Genomic DNA, 16,478 nt, shown 5'->3' with positions numbered 1-16,478 from the left:
AGGAGGTGGTGGTGGAGGAGGAGGTGATGGTGGAGGAGGAGGAGGTGGTGGTGGAAGGGAAATGGAAGCAGGAGAAGACGATGAAGGATGAAGAGAATTCTAGCTACATCTTCTGCCTCAGTTTGTTTATCGCCAATAAAAATTGGTTCACTCACGTGCCACGGAGATAGCCAGATCAATAATAGATAAACTATAAGAGCTAATGGGAGAAAGAGAACTCCATATTGAATGGGACGAGGGAGGTGGGTGAGTACAAGGGGGGGGAGGTGAAGGACATGCAACAGCAAGATATTAAGTTGCCATTTAAATAAGAGTTGCTCGGCCAAAGAGGATAATAATAATCCTTTCTATTATTCTTTTATTTGTTTCAGTCTTTTGACTACGGCCATGCTGGAGCACCGCCTTTAGTCAAACAAATCGACCACAGGACTTATTTTTTTGTAAGCCTAATACTTATTCTATTGGTCCCTTATGCTGGACTGCTAAGTTACGGGAACGTAAACACACCAACATTGGTTGTCAAGTGATGGCGGGGGGGGGGGGGAACAAACTTAGACACAAATACATACAATGATGGGATTCTTTCAGTTTCCGTTTACCAAATGTACTCAAAGACACTTGCCCAAGGTGCCATGCAGTGGGACTGAACCTGGAACCATGTGGCTGCGAAGCAAGCTACTTACCACACAGCCACTCCTATAGGCCTGAAAGTTTTTGGTGATGGGGCTAGTAGATTACATCGACCCCAGTACTCAACTGGTACTTACCTTATCAACCCCAAAAGGATGAAAGGATAAGTCAATCTAGGCAGCATTTGAATTCAGAACATAAGGATGGACAAAATACTGCAATGCATTTTGATGATGATGATGATGATACTACTACTACTACTACTACTACTACTACTACTACTACTACTACTACTACTAATAATAATAATAATAATAATAATGATATTGATGATGATAATAATGATAATAATAATAATAATAATAACGATGATGATTATTATAATGATAATTTCTTTTTCCACAGTGGCATGGAGTGTAAAGGACATTACACAGAGAGATAGTTTGTGTGTGTGTGTGTGTGTGTGTGTGTGTGGGATTTAGATGGAAACTGAGTAAAAGCAAAAAAAAAAACAAAATCAAAAGAGCTATAAAGTATATATATATATAGCATAGAAATAAATGCTAATAAGGTCCTGCTGATGGAAAATAATAGAGTTTAATATGGTGTGTTAGGATCAACTGATGTGTGCAATGGATGCAAAATCGCTGCACTTGATAAATTGATAATTATCTCTCTGGACGAGGCAGAAGACCGATATATATAAGAGGTGGTGGGGGAGAGTATAGTGTAGTTAGCGGAATCAAACTTGGCAATAAAAAGGAAAATGTGGATGCAGAGGGTTTAGCTGTTCTGATATTAATCTGACTAGGACTGCACCGATTCTGTGATACAGATTATCTATTTTAAAGTGAATTAAAGACAAAAAGAATCTTCCATAAAAATTTCATGTTAATTTATGTTTCATTTACTTGCTTTGTTAATATTCATTGTAGGAGTGGCTGTGTGGTAAGTAGCTTGCTTACCAACCACATGGTTCCGGGTTCAGTCCCATTGCGTGGCACCTTGGGCAAGTGTCTTCTACTATAGCCTCGGGCCGACGAAAGCCTTGTGAGTGGATTTGGTAGACGGAAACTGAAAGAAGCCCGTCGTATATATGTGTGTATATATATATATATATATGTGTGTGTGTGTGCGTGTGTGTGTGCATGTGTGTGTTTGTCCTCCCAACATCACTTGACAACCAATGCTAGTGTGTTTACGTCCCCATAACTTAGCGGTTCGGCAAAAGAGACCGATAGAATAAGTACTAGGGGTCGATTTTCTCGACTAAAAGCGGTGCTCCAGCATGGCCGCAGTCAAATGACTGAAACAAGTAAAAGAGTAAGTATGAAAATCAATATTGGTGAATCCTTCGTTTATTTTCAAAATTAATCGAATCAAAAGGCAGTAGTGTATTTCAACAAAAATATGGTAACAAACGGGTTTAATTTGAAACCCCGGGGAAAGATCACTATAACTATATTTAATTCAGAGCTCTGGTTTGTCTCAGCTATCAGAAACAGCTTTCATAATTGATATTTACAGCAGACTGACTGACTACTGGGTTTGTATTCCTACTCGGAACAGTGGGGAAGCAATGAAACTGGTGGCGAATATAAATAAACACGTCTCCCTTGGATAAACATGTGACAGGCACATACTGATATCAGCTGCAGCAGTAGTGACGGTGGTTGCTATTGCTGCTGCTGTTGCTGCTGATGGTGGTATACACAGCAGTAGTAAATATCTATAAATAAACATAAGCAGTGTGATATAGACAGAAGTTTGATTGTAGAGCGCCAATTAGAAGTTCTGCTGGGATAAACATTGATGCACTATACTGCACTGCTGCAGTACCGTGCAGTTGCTGAAGCTACACAAATGAGAAATTAACTGTTTCTTTACCAAATTTCTGTTGAAATACACTGCCTTTGTTTCGATTAATTTTGGAAATAATAAAGAATTTAGTAAAATACTTTGGTCGTTATCAACCCTTTAATTACCATTCTTCTGTTGGAATGCATTGCTTTTCATTCAATTAATTTTGGAAATAACAAAGAATTTAGTTGCAGTGGAATCATGTTAGTGGCCAGGTTGTACTTGGTATAATAAATGTTTAAATGAAATTAACGGTTTTTGTGTGTTTTTGAATGGCTAATATGTTTTTATACTAATTGTTTTAGTACAGAAATTCTATCATTATTAACCCCTTCATTTACCACATTTCTATTGAAATACACCGGCTTTGTTTCGGTTAATTTCGAAATTAATGAAGAATTTAGTAAAATGGTTTGGTCATTATCAAGCCTTTTGTTAGCGTATTTCATGAATTAACATCAAATTTTGATGAAACGTTTTCATTTAGATAATTTTAACCATTTTGTTATCATATTTCTGTTGAAGTACATTGTGTTTGTTTCAATTAATATTGGAAATAATGAAAAATTTAGTCAAATAAGTTTGTCATTATTGATCCTTTTGTTACCAACCTGGCTGAAACCGGCTCTAGTTCTGAGTACAAATGTCTTGTTTTCATAAGTTTTGAATTAAAATCTTCCACCAAACCTTAGTCACAATTTATGTTCCTAACACTAGCTGAATGATAACCAAGTTATTTTACTAAATTCTTTGTTATATTTAAAGTAATTGAGAGAAACACAGAGCATCTCAAAATAAATACAGTAATGAAAGGGTGAAGATGGTGTTGGAACATAAATTAAGATAAAATGTTGATGAATGGTTCCAGTCGAGATCTCTCTGACTCTTTTGTTACCATATTTTTTATTAAAATATAAGTTATGTTCTGACAGTCAGAGTATGTTTTATGTTAGCCGAGGTACATTGTGACAACCAGGGTGTCTTGTATATCAACCAGGGTATACTGAGACAGTAAGGGTATGATATGGTAGCCAGAGTATATCGTTTGTCAGTGAGGGTATATTGTGTATTGGCCAGGGGTAAATTGTGACAGCTAGGGTATGTGGCAGCCATTTTTTACTGTCCAATCATGACTTTTAAAAGATTACTAAAAACAATAATAATAATAATAATAATAATAATAATAATAATCCATAAAATATGATACTCACTGTTGGAACCATTTGGTTTTGGGATTTTTGTAAAGATTCTGCATTCACCTTTGACATGTAATCATCAAACACTTTTAATCCATTTAACTAAAGAAAAGATAAAACAAGAAATTATTATTATTGTTGTTGTTTCTACTACTACTACTACTACTACTACTACTACTACTACTACTATCTTTGTTATATACATAATACTACTCTGTACCGTCCTGTATTTTGCCTAATTTTTTTTGTCAATCCTTAATGGTTGACAAAAACACAAACATAATTCTTAAAGATATTACATGCTACATTTAGTTAGCAGGGATGTTCCCTAGAAGTTTGGTGACAACAGGTCTTCTCAAACCTCAAAAATCTTCCTAAGGATTCTTGCCGAATACAGGATAACACTGCTCTTCAGATCAACAATGCATGTCTCAATTTCAATATCTTTCAGTCTCTTTGGTAGCATTTTTGATGCTGTGTCAAAGTGCACCGATTACCCCAGGAATAATTGTCATCTTAGTCTTCCACAGTCTCCTCAGCTCTCTGGATTGATTCCGATATCAATTCTTTTTTTTTTTTCAATTTCTTTGGTAACCAACCTTTTATCATTTGGTATAGCAAAGTCTGTGATCTTAAACCGATTCCTTTGTTCTCTTTATAATCAAATCTGGTTTTCTTACTTCAATAGAATATTCTCAGTCTTTATGGGGAATTCCCATAAAATCCTACGAGTCTTATTTTGATGTTTTCAATAATTAGAATATTTTTGAATCTATTAATTGGAGCAATTTAATTAGAAAGAATACTTACTTCGTTGTAAAGATTCTGCATAATATTAGCTACTTCTTTACGTAGTTCTGGATAAACGGTGACGATTCTCTGGGAAATGTCTTTTAAGGTCTTTTGCATTCGTTCATCAAGGAAATCGTGTGGATATAAATCTGTCCAATGACTGCAAGAAGAAGAAGAAGAAGATCAGACATTTATCTATTATTGTTAATTAATTGAACAACTTACTGCTCTCAGTTCAAAGACTATTAACTTAAGGTTTGATAACATATGATGCACATCATCATCAACTATTGATTCTCATCATTTTTATCCTCATCCTCACACACCCTTCCAATATTCATCATCATCATCATCATTGTTTTAAATGTCCACATTTTCCATGTAAGCAAGGAAGGGGGATAATGAAGATGATGATGATAATGATGATGATGATAAGGATAATGATGATGATGATGATGACTACCAGATTCAGTGTTACCTCCCAGGTTAGACAGCAGCATGCCACCCAATAAGTAACACTCCCTTTTTCTTCTTCTCCTAGTTTACATCCTGGTTTCATAAACATCTCATCATTTTTCTCCCAATAGAAGACAGCACCTTGTTTGTCCCCTACCCTACTACACACGTACACACCCACGCACGCTCACACATTAGGCGAATAAACAGTAACAACAACAACAGTAGTAGTAGTAGTAGTAGTAACAAGATTAACAACAAGAAACCTAAGCAACTGGATTATGAGAATGAAACTATCTCTCCATATACATTTGTTGGTTTATCTAATTATACCTGTCTGTCTCTCTATGTATATACAAATCTAGCTAACTAATTATATATACCTGTCTCTCTCTATGTATGTATATTATATATATATATATATATATATATATATATATATATATGTATGTATGTATACCAGTTTGTCTGTCTATGTATATACCTATCTCGCTATCAATGTATATATCTGTCTATGTATGTATATATATTTACCTATCTCTCTATGTATATATATATATATATATATATATATATATATATATATATATATATATATATATATATCTGTCTGTCTATCACTCTATTTATGAACCTTTCTAAGTATACACCTGTCTGGGTATCTAATTATATACCCATCAATCTATCTATGTATGTACATGTCTATCTAAGTATATATCTGTCTATCTATATTGATCTACTGGCCTATGTCTGTGTTAGCCACTGCCTACCTGCTTGTTTGATTGTAAGCATGTCTATCCATCAGTTTCTACTCTGCCTACCTGCCTGCCTCCACGCTCTACTTGAATGTATGTACATCTATCTGTCTGTCTGTCTGTCTGCCTATCTATCTCTCAGTCAATCAACCTATCTCTCTATCTGTCAATCTGTCTGCTTTACCTTACCTGTCTACCTTTCACCTACCTCCATACCTGTCTATCTCATTCTCTGTCCTACCTGTCTGTCAGTCTATCTATATGTATGTATATCTATCCATCTATCTACCTACCTAGCTGTCTGTATGAATGTATGTATATCTGTATATCTATCTATCTATCTGTCTGTTTCTACTTTCCCATTTATTCTCTACCTACCTACATTACCTACTGACCTACCTGTCAATCTCCGCCCTGCTTATCTGTTTGTCTGTTTATCAGCCTCTAACCTACCTACATACCCACCTGGTGTGACTATAGCTTTAGCCTCCATCCATCTCTACAGCATTCGCCAATGTGAACATTCAATATAACATTTGCAAACAACAAATAAATAGAAGAAAACGCTCACCTTAGTAACCTGACAAAGTTTGGTCCAAAACGGCCGAGAGATTCCTGTAAGAACAAGACAGCAATAATAAGAATGAGTTCTTTTATTTGCCACAAGTGCAGCAACTGAGGAAGATATTACAAGAACAGCTAACAATTGTGTGTGTGTGTGTGTGTGTGTGTGTGTGTGTGTGTGTGTGTGTGTGTGTGTGTGTGTGTGTGTGTGTGTGTGTGTGTGTGTGTGTGCGTGCGCGCATATGCTCGTGCACACGTACATATACACTGGAATAGGAACGGTTAGCTTACCTTTTTGACTCTGTCATGTCCAAGGTTTTGCTGACAAATGCATATCTGAAGAAATAAATGAGAATGAAAATTAAAGAACAAAGAACTTTTCTAATCAATAGTTTAATTAAAAATAATTACAAACATTAATTAAATGAAACAATAAATAGATTACACGGAGAAAACATTAACTGGGCAAGTAACACATAGACTGCAAATTTAAATTTGCTGTAAGAATTTTATGTTTTTTGATAAGGTGTCTGATTCTATGTACTATGTTTACCTTGGTTGACAAGAGCAGGCAGTAAATTTAGCTTGGAAAGTTATCTAAGAAAGACTAGTGTTCTATCCAGGAGGTGATTCCATGTATTATTCACTTAACTCCACAAAATCCAGAGGTTAAGACTATGTGCTATATTCATCATGGTTGACAAGAGCAGGCAGTAGATGCCCTGAGAAAGTTACTTGTGATAGACTGGTGTTCTATCCAGGAGGAGGGACAAAGGCATTGTCATCAAACCAGAATTCTGCTCTAAAGAGTGTGAAGACAGATGAAATACCACCAAGCATTTTGGCCAGCATGCTAATAATTCTGTCAGTTCATCGCCTTAATAGTAATAACCATAATAATAATAATAATAATAATAATGGCTTCAAAACTTGGCCAACCATTGTTGTTATTGTCAACTTCTGTTTGCTCTGCCATTAGAGAGTCTTTGTACAACTGAACACAACAGTTCTCTGATAATTAACGTTAGAATGTTTAATTTAAAGATTCTGTTGGAGAATGATAAACGACTATTTCAAACTGACCTGACAGATCTGGGAGAAGAGGTCCTGGGGTTTGGTAAAAAGCCTGGAACCAAGGAGAAAGGCAAACACATATGTCCGCTGAAAATAGAAAAATAAATTGGGAAAATGATAAATAGATTGGAGAAGAAAACTGACAAATATAGAAATAAGTTAATAACTGGGATTGTTTTATTTGACTAAAAAAAAGAAAAGAAGAAAATGATAGTTGTGCCCCAGCATGGCCAAAGTCCAATGACTGAAGTAAGTAAAAGAAATTCTTTATTGTCTACTTTTGAGGAATCTAAAGTTTTTCTTTTATTTTTTGCTAAAATTTTAAATATATTTTTATTTAAAAAAATTGAAATTTTGATGTAGACAAAAATAAAATTAAAAAATACAATAAAAAATGCTAAAAAAAAAAAAAGGAATTTTACTTTAGATATTCCTCAATAATGTACTACCACCCTGTCATCTAGCCATCACCACCACCACGACCCTCACCCTCACAGCTAGTGTCTTCATCTCCACCATCACCACCAGCAGCAGCAGTAACACCTCCACCACCCTCATCTTCACCATTACCAAAAACCCCACCTCACAACTATCATCTTCATCACCACCATCGCTACATCCACCACCAAAACCAGCATCAACACTATCATCTTCATCTCCATCACTAACGTCACCATTGTCTTCATCACTGCCACCACCACCACCATCAATATTCCCAGTAGCACCATCACCATCATCACCGCAACCGCTACTGCTTCCACCACCACTACCATCACAAGCACCACCATTACCACTCCCACTGTCATCACCACCATCATCCCTGCTAATTCCCTTCCTCCACCATCTCTGCCAATCCTTTATTTATTTAGACTCCCTTCTTAGTTACTATATTTAGCTCCACTCCTCAAATCCCCCCATACCCAGCCACCTACTAGTTTTTCAAAATATGAAGGAAAACCCCTCAAAAAAGAGAAAGAAGAAAAAAACTAAATCCCTAACCACACCCACACTATTGAAAGGGATGATTAAGAAACCCTTTAACAAGTATCAAATTAACCCCTGTTAATAATACGTATGATGCAGGTGAAATACTGTTTTCTCCAAGGGTGTGGTTCCCCCTATTTGGGGGAGAAACAAAGCCAGCAGTTATAATACCTCGGATAACAACGAAACTACTTCCTATTTCTTTGTTGATGACAAGATATTAATTCTAACGTTTTATTTTTAGCCCTGAAGCAGTAGTGGTTGTGGTGATGATGGTGATGGTGCTACTGGGAATATTGATGGTGGTGGTGGTGGTGGTGGCAGTGATGAAGACAATGGTGTCAAATGTAAGGCTTATTAACTTTTTATCTTTTACTTGTTTCAGTCATTAGACTGCGGCCATGCTGGGGCACCGCTTTGAAGAAAGAGCTTCAGTAGAGCAAATCGATCCCACTACCTATTATTTTATTGTAAAACCTGGTACTTATTCTATTGGTCTCTTTTGATGAACTGCTAAGTTACAGGGATGTAAACCCACCAACACTGGTTGTCAAGTAGCAGTGAGAGACAAACACACACACACAAACACAAACAATATATATGTGTATTTATATATATATATATATATATATATATATATATGACAGGCTTCTTTCAGTTTCCATCTGCCAAATCCACTCATAAGGCTTTGGGCAGCCTGAGGCTATAGATGTCACTTGCTCAAGGTGCCATGCCGTGGGACTGAACCCACAACCATATGGTTCGGAAACAGACCTCTTAACACACAGCCATGTCTGCACCTATTCATTGGCATTATTTATTTTTAGAATGACATTGTAGGGTAGGTGTGAGGGGCCAGATCTGTCTGGTCTGAACATAAAACACATGGAATATTTGGACAAGACATGGCCACAGTGGAAATGGTAAAGTGTGAAGTCTCCTTTCTTTGACATTTCTTACCAATTTTCATTCCATATTATTGGCACAGGGATGGCTGTGTAATTGAGAAGTTTGTGGTTCCAGGTTCAAAACTAACCTGAGATTAAACAACAACCACAATGACAACAACAACAACAGCATCTACTACTATGCTTCACATACAATGAAACTGGTCGTGGTGACACCCGTCTCAAAAACAGGGCAGTGCCAGAAGAGCACATCCGGTATGTCATGATTTTACCATTTCTAAAAAAAGAAACAGTTTGCAATAGAAGAAATAAGGAAGAATACAGGATGTTTATGGTAAAATATAATTCTGCATGTGAGAAAATGTCACAGATAATGCCAAAAGATTTGAAATGGTAACAGCAGCAGTAGCAGAGTCTAGGCATCATTTGTGAAATTTAAGAATCACCAATTGTTAGTTAGAATTGTGGAAGATTGCTGTGTGACTTGGTGAAATTTTAGTATAAAATGTTGTCAAGTGTAGCTAGCTAGCACTTACTGAAAAAAAAAATGGTAAACAAGTTAGATATATTCTTTAGATGATAGTTGCAAGTATTGGTGTGTGGTTAAGAAGTTTGCTTTCCAGCCAGATGGATCTAGGTTCAATCCCACCGCATGGAATCTTGGACAAGTGTCTTCTATTAGAGCCCCAGACCAACCAAAGCTTTGTGAGTGGAATTGGAAGATGGAAACTGAAAGAAGCTTATATGTGTATGTATATGTGTGTGTGTGTGTGTGTGTGTGTGTGTGTGTGTGTGTGTGTGTGTGTATATATATATATATATATATATATATATATATATATATGTATGTATGTATGTATGTATGTATGTAGACCCAATACAAGTAGAATCAAGAAAAAAGTACTCCATCCAGTGAGAAATAAATATTAATTTAATACACAACTGAAAGAGCTACTAATAGTTTCATGCTTATATGATACTTTGATACTTTGACTAGGCATATTTATAAAATACATCATGATGGCTTGGAAATACATGGAATAGGAGAGTACTGTAGTTTGCTTGAAGCATTGTATATTGTTTGTAAAGAATAAAAAGTTTTTAATGGTACAACAATGCACTATAATACAAGCAATGGGCTTGTAATTTAGTCATCCATAATCTGATAATATTTCGGAATAAAAGTATTGGTTGCCCACCTGCAACTACAATGCTACCATTTAATTTTTTTTTGTTAAAAGTATTCTTTTCAACTGTCTACAAATACAGCCAGGCTGAAATAATTAATGCATTCTTCCAGGAGTGAATAAAAAAATTCTCAAACTTGAGGGGATGGTCCCCTTAGATACTAACGTGGGTCCCCATATGTGGATTCTAATGGTGCAAGGGTCCACTTTCCATTGGACAAGCTAGCAACCTGGTCAGTCCACCACTGTTTATATGAGTGTGAGAGATAGAAAATTGATATTTCTCACTGGGCTATCAAACAAGGGGTTGGCCAGATCCACAATAAAATTCTAATGAGAAATAAGAAATCCAGACTTGTCTTTACAAAGGCGAATGGTCTGAGGAAAGCATACAGATGTGTGAAAGACAGCCAATTCTCATTGGTAATTAGTAGCCTCAGCTACATACGCATATGTGCTATCAGAGTTCTTTGATTGGTTGAAATTCAATGATTGTGATTAGTGGAAATATAAATTGATTAGATGATTTCCCTTAGATTTTCCCTCTTGATTTTCTTTTTCGCAAGACTTCCCAACAGGATGGCATTCACAGATTGGTTAAAATTTATGTCAAGGTTTATCCTTGACACATATTTTAACCAATCAGTGACTGTTATATGTAACCAGTTAAATAGTTATATCTATCTAATCAGAACAGTTAAGTGATGGAGTGGTACACAGTCCATTACAAAATACTATACCAGACATAAAATTCAATTTTTGATCATTAATCAATATTTCCAACAGATCAATAACACATCATTCTTCTCCTTCTATATCTATCATCTATCAATAGTTGTAAAATTTTAATAAAGTGTTGTAGTGTAGCATGCTGCTGTAACATGATGGTTTCGTCAATAATCTGTGAAATTGGTAAATATATATCTTCGTCTTCAAATTCTAGCTTTGAACCATCAAGTTATTGGTTTTTGGTGAACAGTCTGTTTTGTGTTAACTCCTTTTAGTTCATGATTTTTCTGCAGATTGCAATCATTTCCAACTTTAATGAAATGCCTCTCTTTATAAAATGTTTAATTAACAAGTCACAGGTTATATCATGCTGACAATTTCAAAAAAGAATGAAATAGTGCTACGCATGATTACCAATGATAAGGAATTTTAACGACTTCACATACAAAAAAAGTTAAATACATGATTTCTATGCATCTTTTTCCTCTATAATTCCTTAATTTTAATTTCAAACTACTCATCCTACCTTGTTGTATAACAAAATGATTATCTCCTCAGTAATAGCTGTGAGCATATACACTACTTTTATTTCTTTTATTCTTTTACTTGTTTCAGTCATTTAACTGTGGCCATGCTGGAGCACCACCTTTAGTCGAACAAATTGACCCCAGGACTTACTCTATCGGTCTGTTTTGCTGAACCGCTAGGTTATGGGGACATAAAGACACCAGCATCGGTTATCAAGTGATGTTGGAGGGACAAACAGACACACACACACACACACACACATACAATGGGCTTCTTTCAGTTTCCGTCTACTAAATCCACTCACAAGGCTTTGGTCGGCCTGAGGCTATAGTAGAAGACATTTGCCCAAGGTGCCGTGCAGTGGGACTGAACCCGGAACCATGTGGTTAGTAAGCAAGCTACTTACCACACAGCCACAAAGAATAAAGCTGATATTTGGAACATGAATTAACATGAAATTTTGATGGTAAGTTTACTCCAGGCCATATGCAAATGAGCACATTTATGATCAACAGCATTCAAACTGTGACCATCCTGTATTTTCACCAGGCAGAGTGTACCTAAGACAGGATTAGTAGTAGTAGTAGTGGTGGTAGTAGTGGTAGTAGTAGTAGTAGTAGTGGTAGTAGTAGTAGTAGTAGTAGTAGTAGTAGTAGTAGTAGTAGTAGTAGTAGTAGTAGTAGAAGGGTAGCAATAGTATTGAATTACCGGTAGTAAAGGCAGGAGACCTCATCAATTTGGTAACTCTTAATTAGTGTTTTTTGATTAATTAACAGAAATAATCTGAATGAGATGTTTGTCATGGTGGAATGGCAGTAGTGGTGGTAGAGTTGGTATTGGCTGTGGTGGTGGTTGTGTTGATTGTGGTTGTATTGGTGGTGGTCGTGGTGGAATGGCAGTGGTGGTGGTGGTGGTAGTGGTTGTGGTGAGTCATAAGAAGCAAACTGTCCCTTTTATCCAACTCATCAGAAAAACCAAAAAAAAAACCTGAATTGCTGTTTTTCTCTTTACATCAATCCATGGATATAATAATGATTAAAATCCTTAATCTAGCTGGGCGGTTTTAATTCCTAATTTAGCTGGGAGATTAAAAAAATGTTGAGTCAAATATGTAACTCATTCATCCAGGCTGTCAGAGGGATTAACTCAATTTGAAACAGGATCAAGGTCTTAGGAAATTAAGCCGAGGTTAGTTAGAAAGACCCTGCTTTTTGGCTTAAGGCAACAGGGGGTCAAAAGTTCAGGAAAGGATTTAGAGAGGATATAAAGGGGCAGGTATGGCTGTGTGGTAAGAAGTTTGCTTCCCAACCACATGGTTTTAAGTTCAAATCCACAGCATGGCATCTTGGGCAAGTGTTTTTTTAACTAAAACCCTCGGCCGACAACAGCTTCGTGAGTGGATTTGGTAGATGGAAACTAAAAGAAGCCCATCATATGTGTGTGTGTGTGTGTGTGTGTGTTACTGTTTCCTTGCTTTGACATTGTGCAATACAAGTAAACGAGCGTCACTGTCATATAAGCAGTATCAGTCGTTTCCAGTCTGTCATGGAAGCCGACCTGGCTTTGGGGGAAATATTACCTTATTTGGACACAGGTGAGGGTTTGTGACAGGAAGGACATCCAGCTGTAGAAAACCTGCCTCAACAAATTCCATCTGTCCCATGTGAGCGTGGAACAAGCAATAATAATAATAACAACAACAATAATAATAATCCTTTTTATTATATGTGGAGGGGACAGGTGGAGGAGAAGATTGGGAGGGTTGGCTTGAGAAGGGAGAATGCCCAAAAGATGGTGTGAGGCTGGTCGCTATGGTACTGAGGTAGATCCGGCTACCCCCATTAATGGGACAAAACCTGGATTTAAAACACTGGATGATGATGATGATGATGATGATGATGATGATGATGACTAGAGGCACAACACCTGAAATTTTGGGGGAGAAGACTAATTGATTACATTGACCCCAGTGTTTCACTGGTACTTAATTAGTCGACTCCAAAAGGATGAAAGGCAAAGTTGACCTCACTGGAATTTGAACACAGAATGTAAAGATGGACAGAATGCTGCTAAGCAATAATAATAATAACAATAATAATAATAATAATAATATGTTGCTGGTGTCACTTAAAAAGCACTTGTGATAGTACCACATAAAATGGACCTAGTACACTCTGGAGTGGTTGGCATTAGGAAGGGCATCCAGCCATAGAGACCTTGCCAAATCAGATTATGGAATCTGGCGTGGCCTCTAGTCTTGCCAATTTGTGTCAAGCCATCTAACCCATGCCAGGATGGAAAACAGATGTGAAAAGATGATCATGATGTTGATGATGATGAATAATGGTGAAAGGAGAAAAGAAAGAAAAGAGGGAAAAATAAATAAAAGAAAGAAGGAAATAAAAATGAAAAATATTGATAAAGAAATCCGGAAACTGATGGAATGGCATGGAAGGAGGGTGTATTTAGAAAATATTGAAGATGTTTTTTATCCTGGAATCACAACAGTTTAGTCATTGAATGATGGAGAGGAAGGAGGAGAGTGTGTTGGGGGTGGGGGAAGAGTAAAGAGGGGATGATGAAATATGGAGAGGCAGGATGAGGAGGAAGAAGTGGGGAAGGAGAATGTGAATGAAGAGGGGGAGGCAGGGATGGAGATAGGTGATAGGATGAGCAGTGAAAGAGGAAGGGAGAGAGGGAGGATAATTTGAAGGGGGAGGTAGTGGGAGGAGGGAGAGAGAGATGGGAAGGGGAGAAAAAGAGGAAGACAAGAAGATGATAAAGGAAGAAGGAGGGGGCAGAGAGAGAGAGATAGAGAAAGAGAGAGAATGAAAAAGGAGAGGGAGTGGAGAGGAAGAGAGTGAGAGGAACAAGGAAAGACAGGGAGGGGGGCAGAGAAAGAGAGAGAGATAGAAAGGGAGAAAAGAGAGAGAGATAGAAAGAGAGAAAGGAGAGAGAGAGAGAGAGAGAGAGAGAGAGAGAGAGAGAGAGAGTTGAACCTCCATGCCACCCCCACTCAATACACAAGTTCTGACTCTTAATTACAGGGGTTGATAAAAATAATACCAGTGGCATATTGGGGTTCTTCATGCATCAACAGTAATACATCTCACATTTCTTTTGTATAATGTGTGGCTTTATGACAATGAAAAGATATCGTTTGCAAATAAAAATGGATCTCAGTCAGTTTCTAAGATGATCATTTAGTTCGACCAACCGAACGTTCTGCTCTTTCAGTCACGTGACACAGCATGTGATGAAGCTGAGATGTTTTAATCCATCTGATGGGCTTCCTTACCATTTCCGTCTACTCGGTGTCAGTTAGAAGGCTCACTTGGGTATGGTAAAAGGCTATGGTAAAAGGAACTTACTAAAGAGGCCAGGCCTGAGGATTGAACCCATGGCCTCATGATTGTGAAACAACCATCTTAGCCATTCAACCACAATGCACCAACATTAAATACATGTGGAGATGAACAATACTGTAAAAAGTGTGTGTGTGTGTGTGTGTGTACCTGTCTCTGTGTGCATATGAAAATGTATGTGTGAATATGTATGTATGTGTGTATGTATGTATATGTCTATTTTTGTATGTGAATATGGATGTAGTATGGCCAAATATGTACATGTGTATGTGTACATGTCTGTGTGAATGTGTGTATATGTATGCATACAAATTCATGTGGAAGGATATGCAAATGTATGCCTATGCGTCTACACACACACACACACACACACACAAATATTGCAATGTTATGGATGCGTATATGAATGTGTGCGTATGTGCACATACACATAATTGAAATATTGTGCATGCGTATGTGTGTGTATGAATATGTACATGCATACATACTCACACAATATTGTCATATTGAGGATGTGTGTGTGTGTGTGTGTGTGTGTGTGTGTGTGTGTGTGTGTGTGTGCGCGTGCAAGAATGGAGGAAAAATCAGTCAAGTGGATTAAATATTGAACTAAAATCTCATCAATCACATATGTCCTGCCCAAATATAGAAAGAAATATTGCAGGAATGTTATCATCAATCAATCCAAGATATTTTCGTTGTGCCTCACTTGTTGTAGCCATGAATATTAGGCACGAAATCTTGTGCAAATGGCTGCCATAGTTAAACATCGCTAAATGTTGAGTTAAACACTGGCTTTGTGAGATCTTGAGAGGTTTTTATGAGATCTCAGTGGTTAGATTCATAAAAGGAGGCAACTAGTTCATTTTTATTTTATTTTTGCACTGAGCGTACTAACATATGGAGGAACGTGGCTTAGTGGTTAGGGTGTTGGACTTGTGATTGTAGAAAGATTGCGGTTTCGATTCCTGGACCAGGCGATGCGTTATGTTCTTGAGCAAAACACTTCATTTCACATTGCTTCAACACACTCAGCTAGCAAAAAGGAGTAATCCTGTGATGGACTGGCGTCCCATCCAGGTGGGGATTATATACACCATGAAACCGGGAAACTGGCCCTTCTGAGTCTGCACAACTTGGGAAAGCACTTCATTGGTTTCAAATTTTGGGAAAAGACCAACAAGTTCGGGGAGGGGATAGGTCGATGACATCAACCCTACTGTTTAGCTGATTACTTATTCTATAGACCCTGAAAAGATGAAAGGCAAAGTTGACCATGGCAGGATTTGAACTCAGAACATAGCGATGGGTGAGATACCGGTAAGCATTGTTACCTGGCATCCAAATGGTTGGTTCTACCAGCTCAATGTCCTCAAACAGCTAAATATATAAACATACAGCTAGAGATAGAAGATCTCTGTGTACATTATGAAAGAAGTCTTTCAAATAA

General features: G+C 37.1%; 1 protein-coding gene across 1 annotated transcript in view; it reads right to left on the bottom strand.

Annotated features, from left to right (window-relative positions):
* LOC106874793 (ras-GEF domain-containing family member 1B) overlaps positions 1 to 16,478 on the bottom strand; it is a 97,011-nt gene that overhangs the window by 34,979 nt on the left and 45,554 nt on the right. Inside the window, exons 4-8 of the mRNA XM_014922648.3 lie at positions 7,337 to 7,414; positions 6,545 to 6,589; positions 6,261 to 6,304; positions 4,497 to 4,638; positions 3,702 to 3,788 (exon numbers count right to left, since the gene is read on the bottom strand). Of these exons, the coding sequence (XP_014778134.1) occupies positions 3,702 to 3,788; positions 4,497 to 4,638; positions 6,261 to 6,304; positions 6,545 to 6,589; positions 7,337 to 7,414 (396 nt within the window). The remainder of the gene's footprint in view (positions 1 to 3,701; positions 3,789 to 4,496; positions 4,639 to 6,260; positions 6,305 to 6,544; positions 6,590 to 7,336; positions 7,415 to 16,478) is intronic.

Source organism: Octopus bimaculoides, chromosome 16, assembly GCF_046866305.1.
Source record: "Octopus bimaculoides isolate indiv1 chromosome 16, ASM4686630v1, whole genome shotgun sequence".
NCBI classification, from domain to species: Eukaryota; Metazoa; Mollusca; class Cephalopoda; order Octopoda; family Octopodidae; genus Octopus; species Octopus bimaculoides.
Note: the sequence above shows the minus strand (reverse complement) of the source record. Positions and strands in the feature narration are given on the sequence as shown.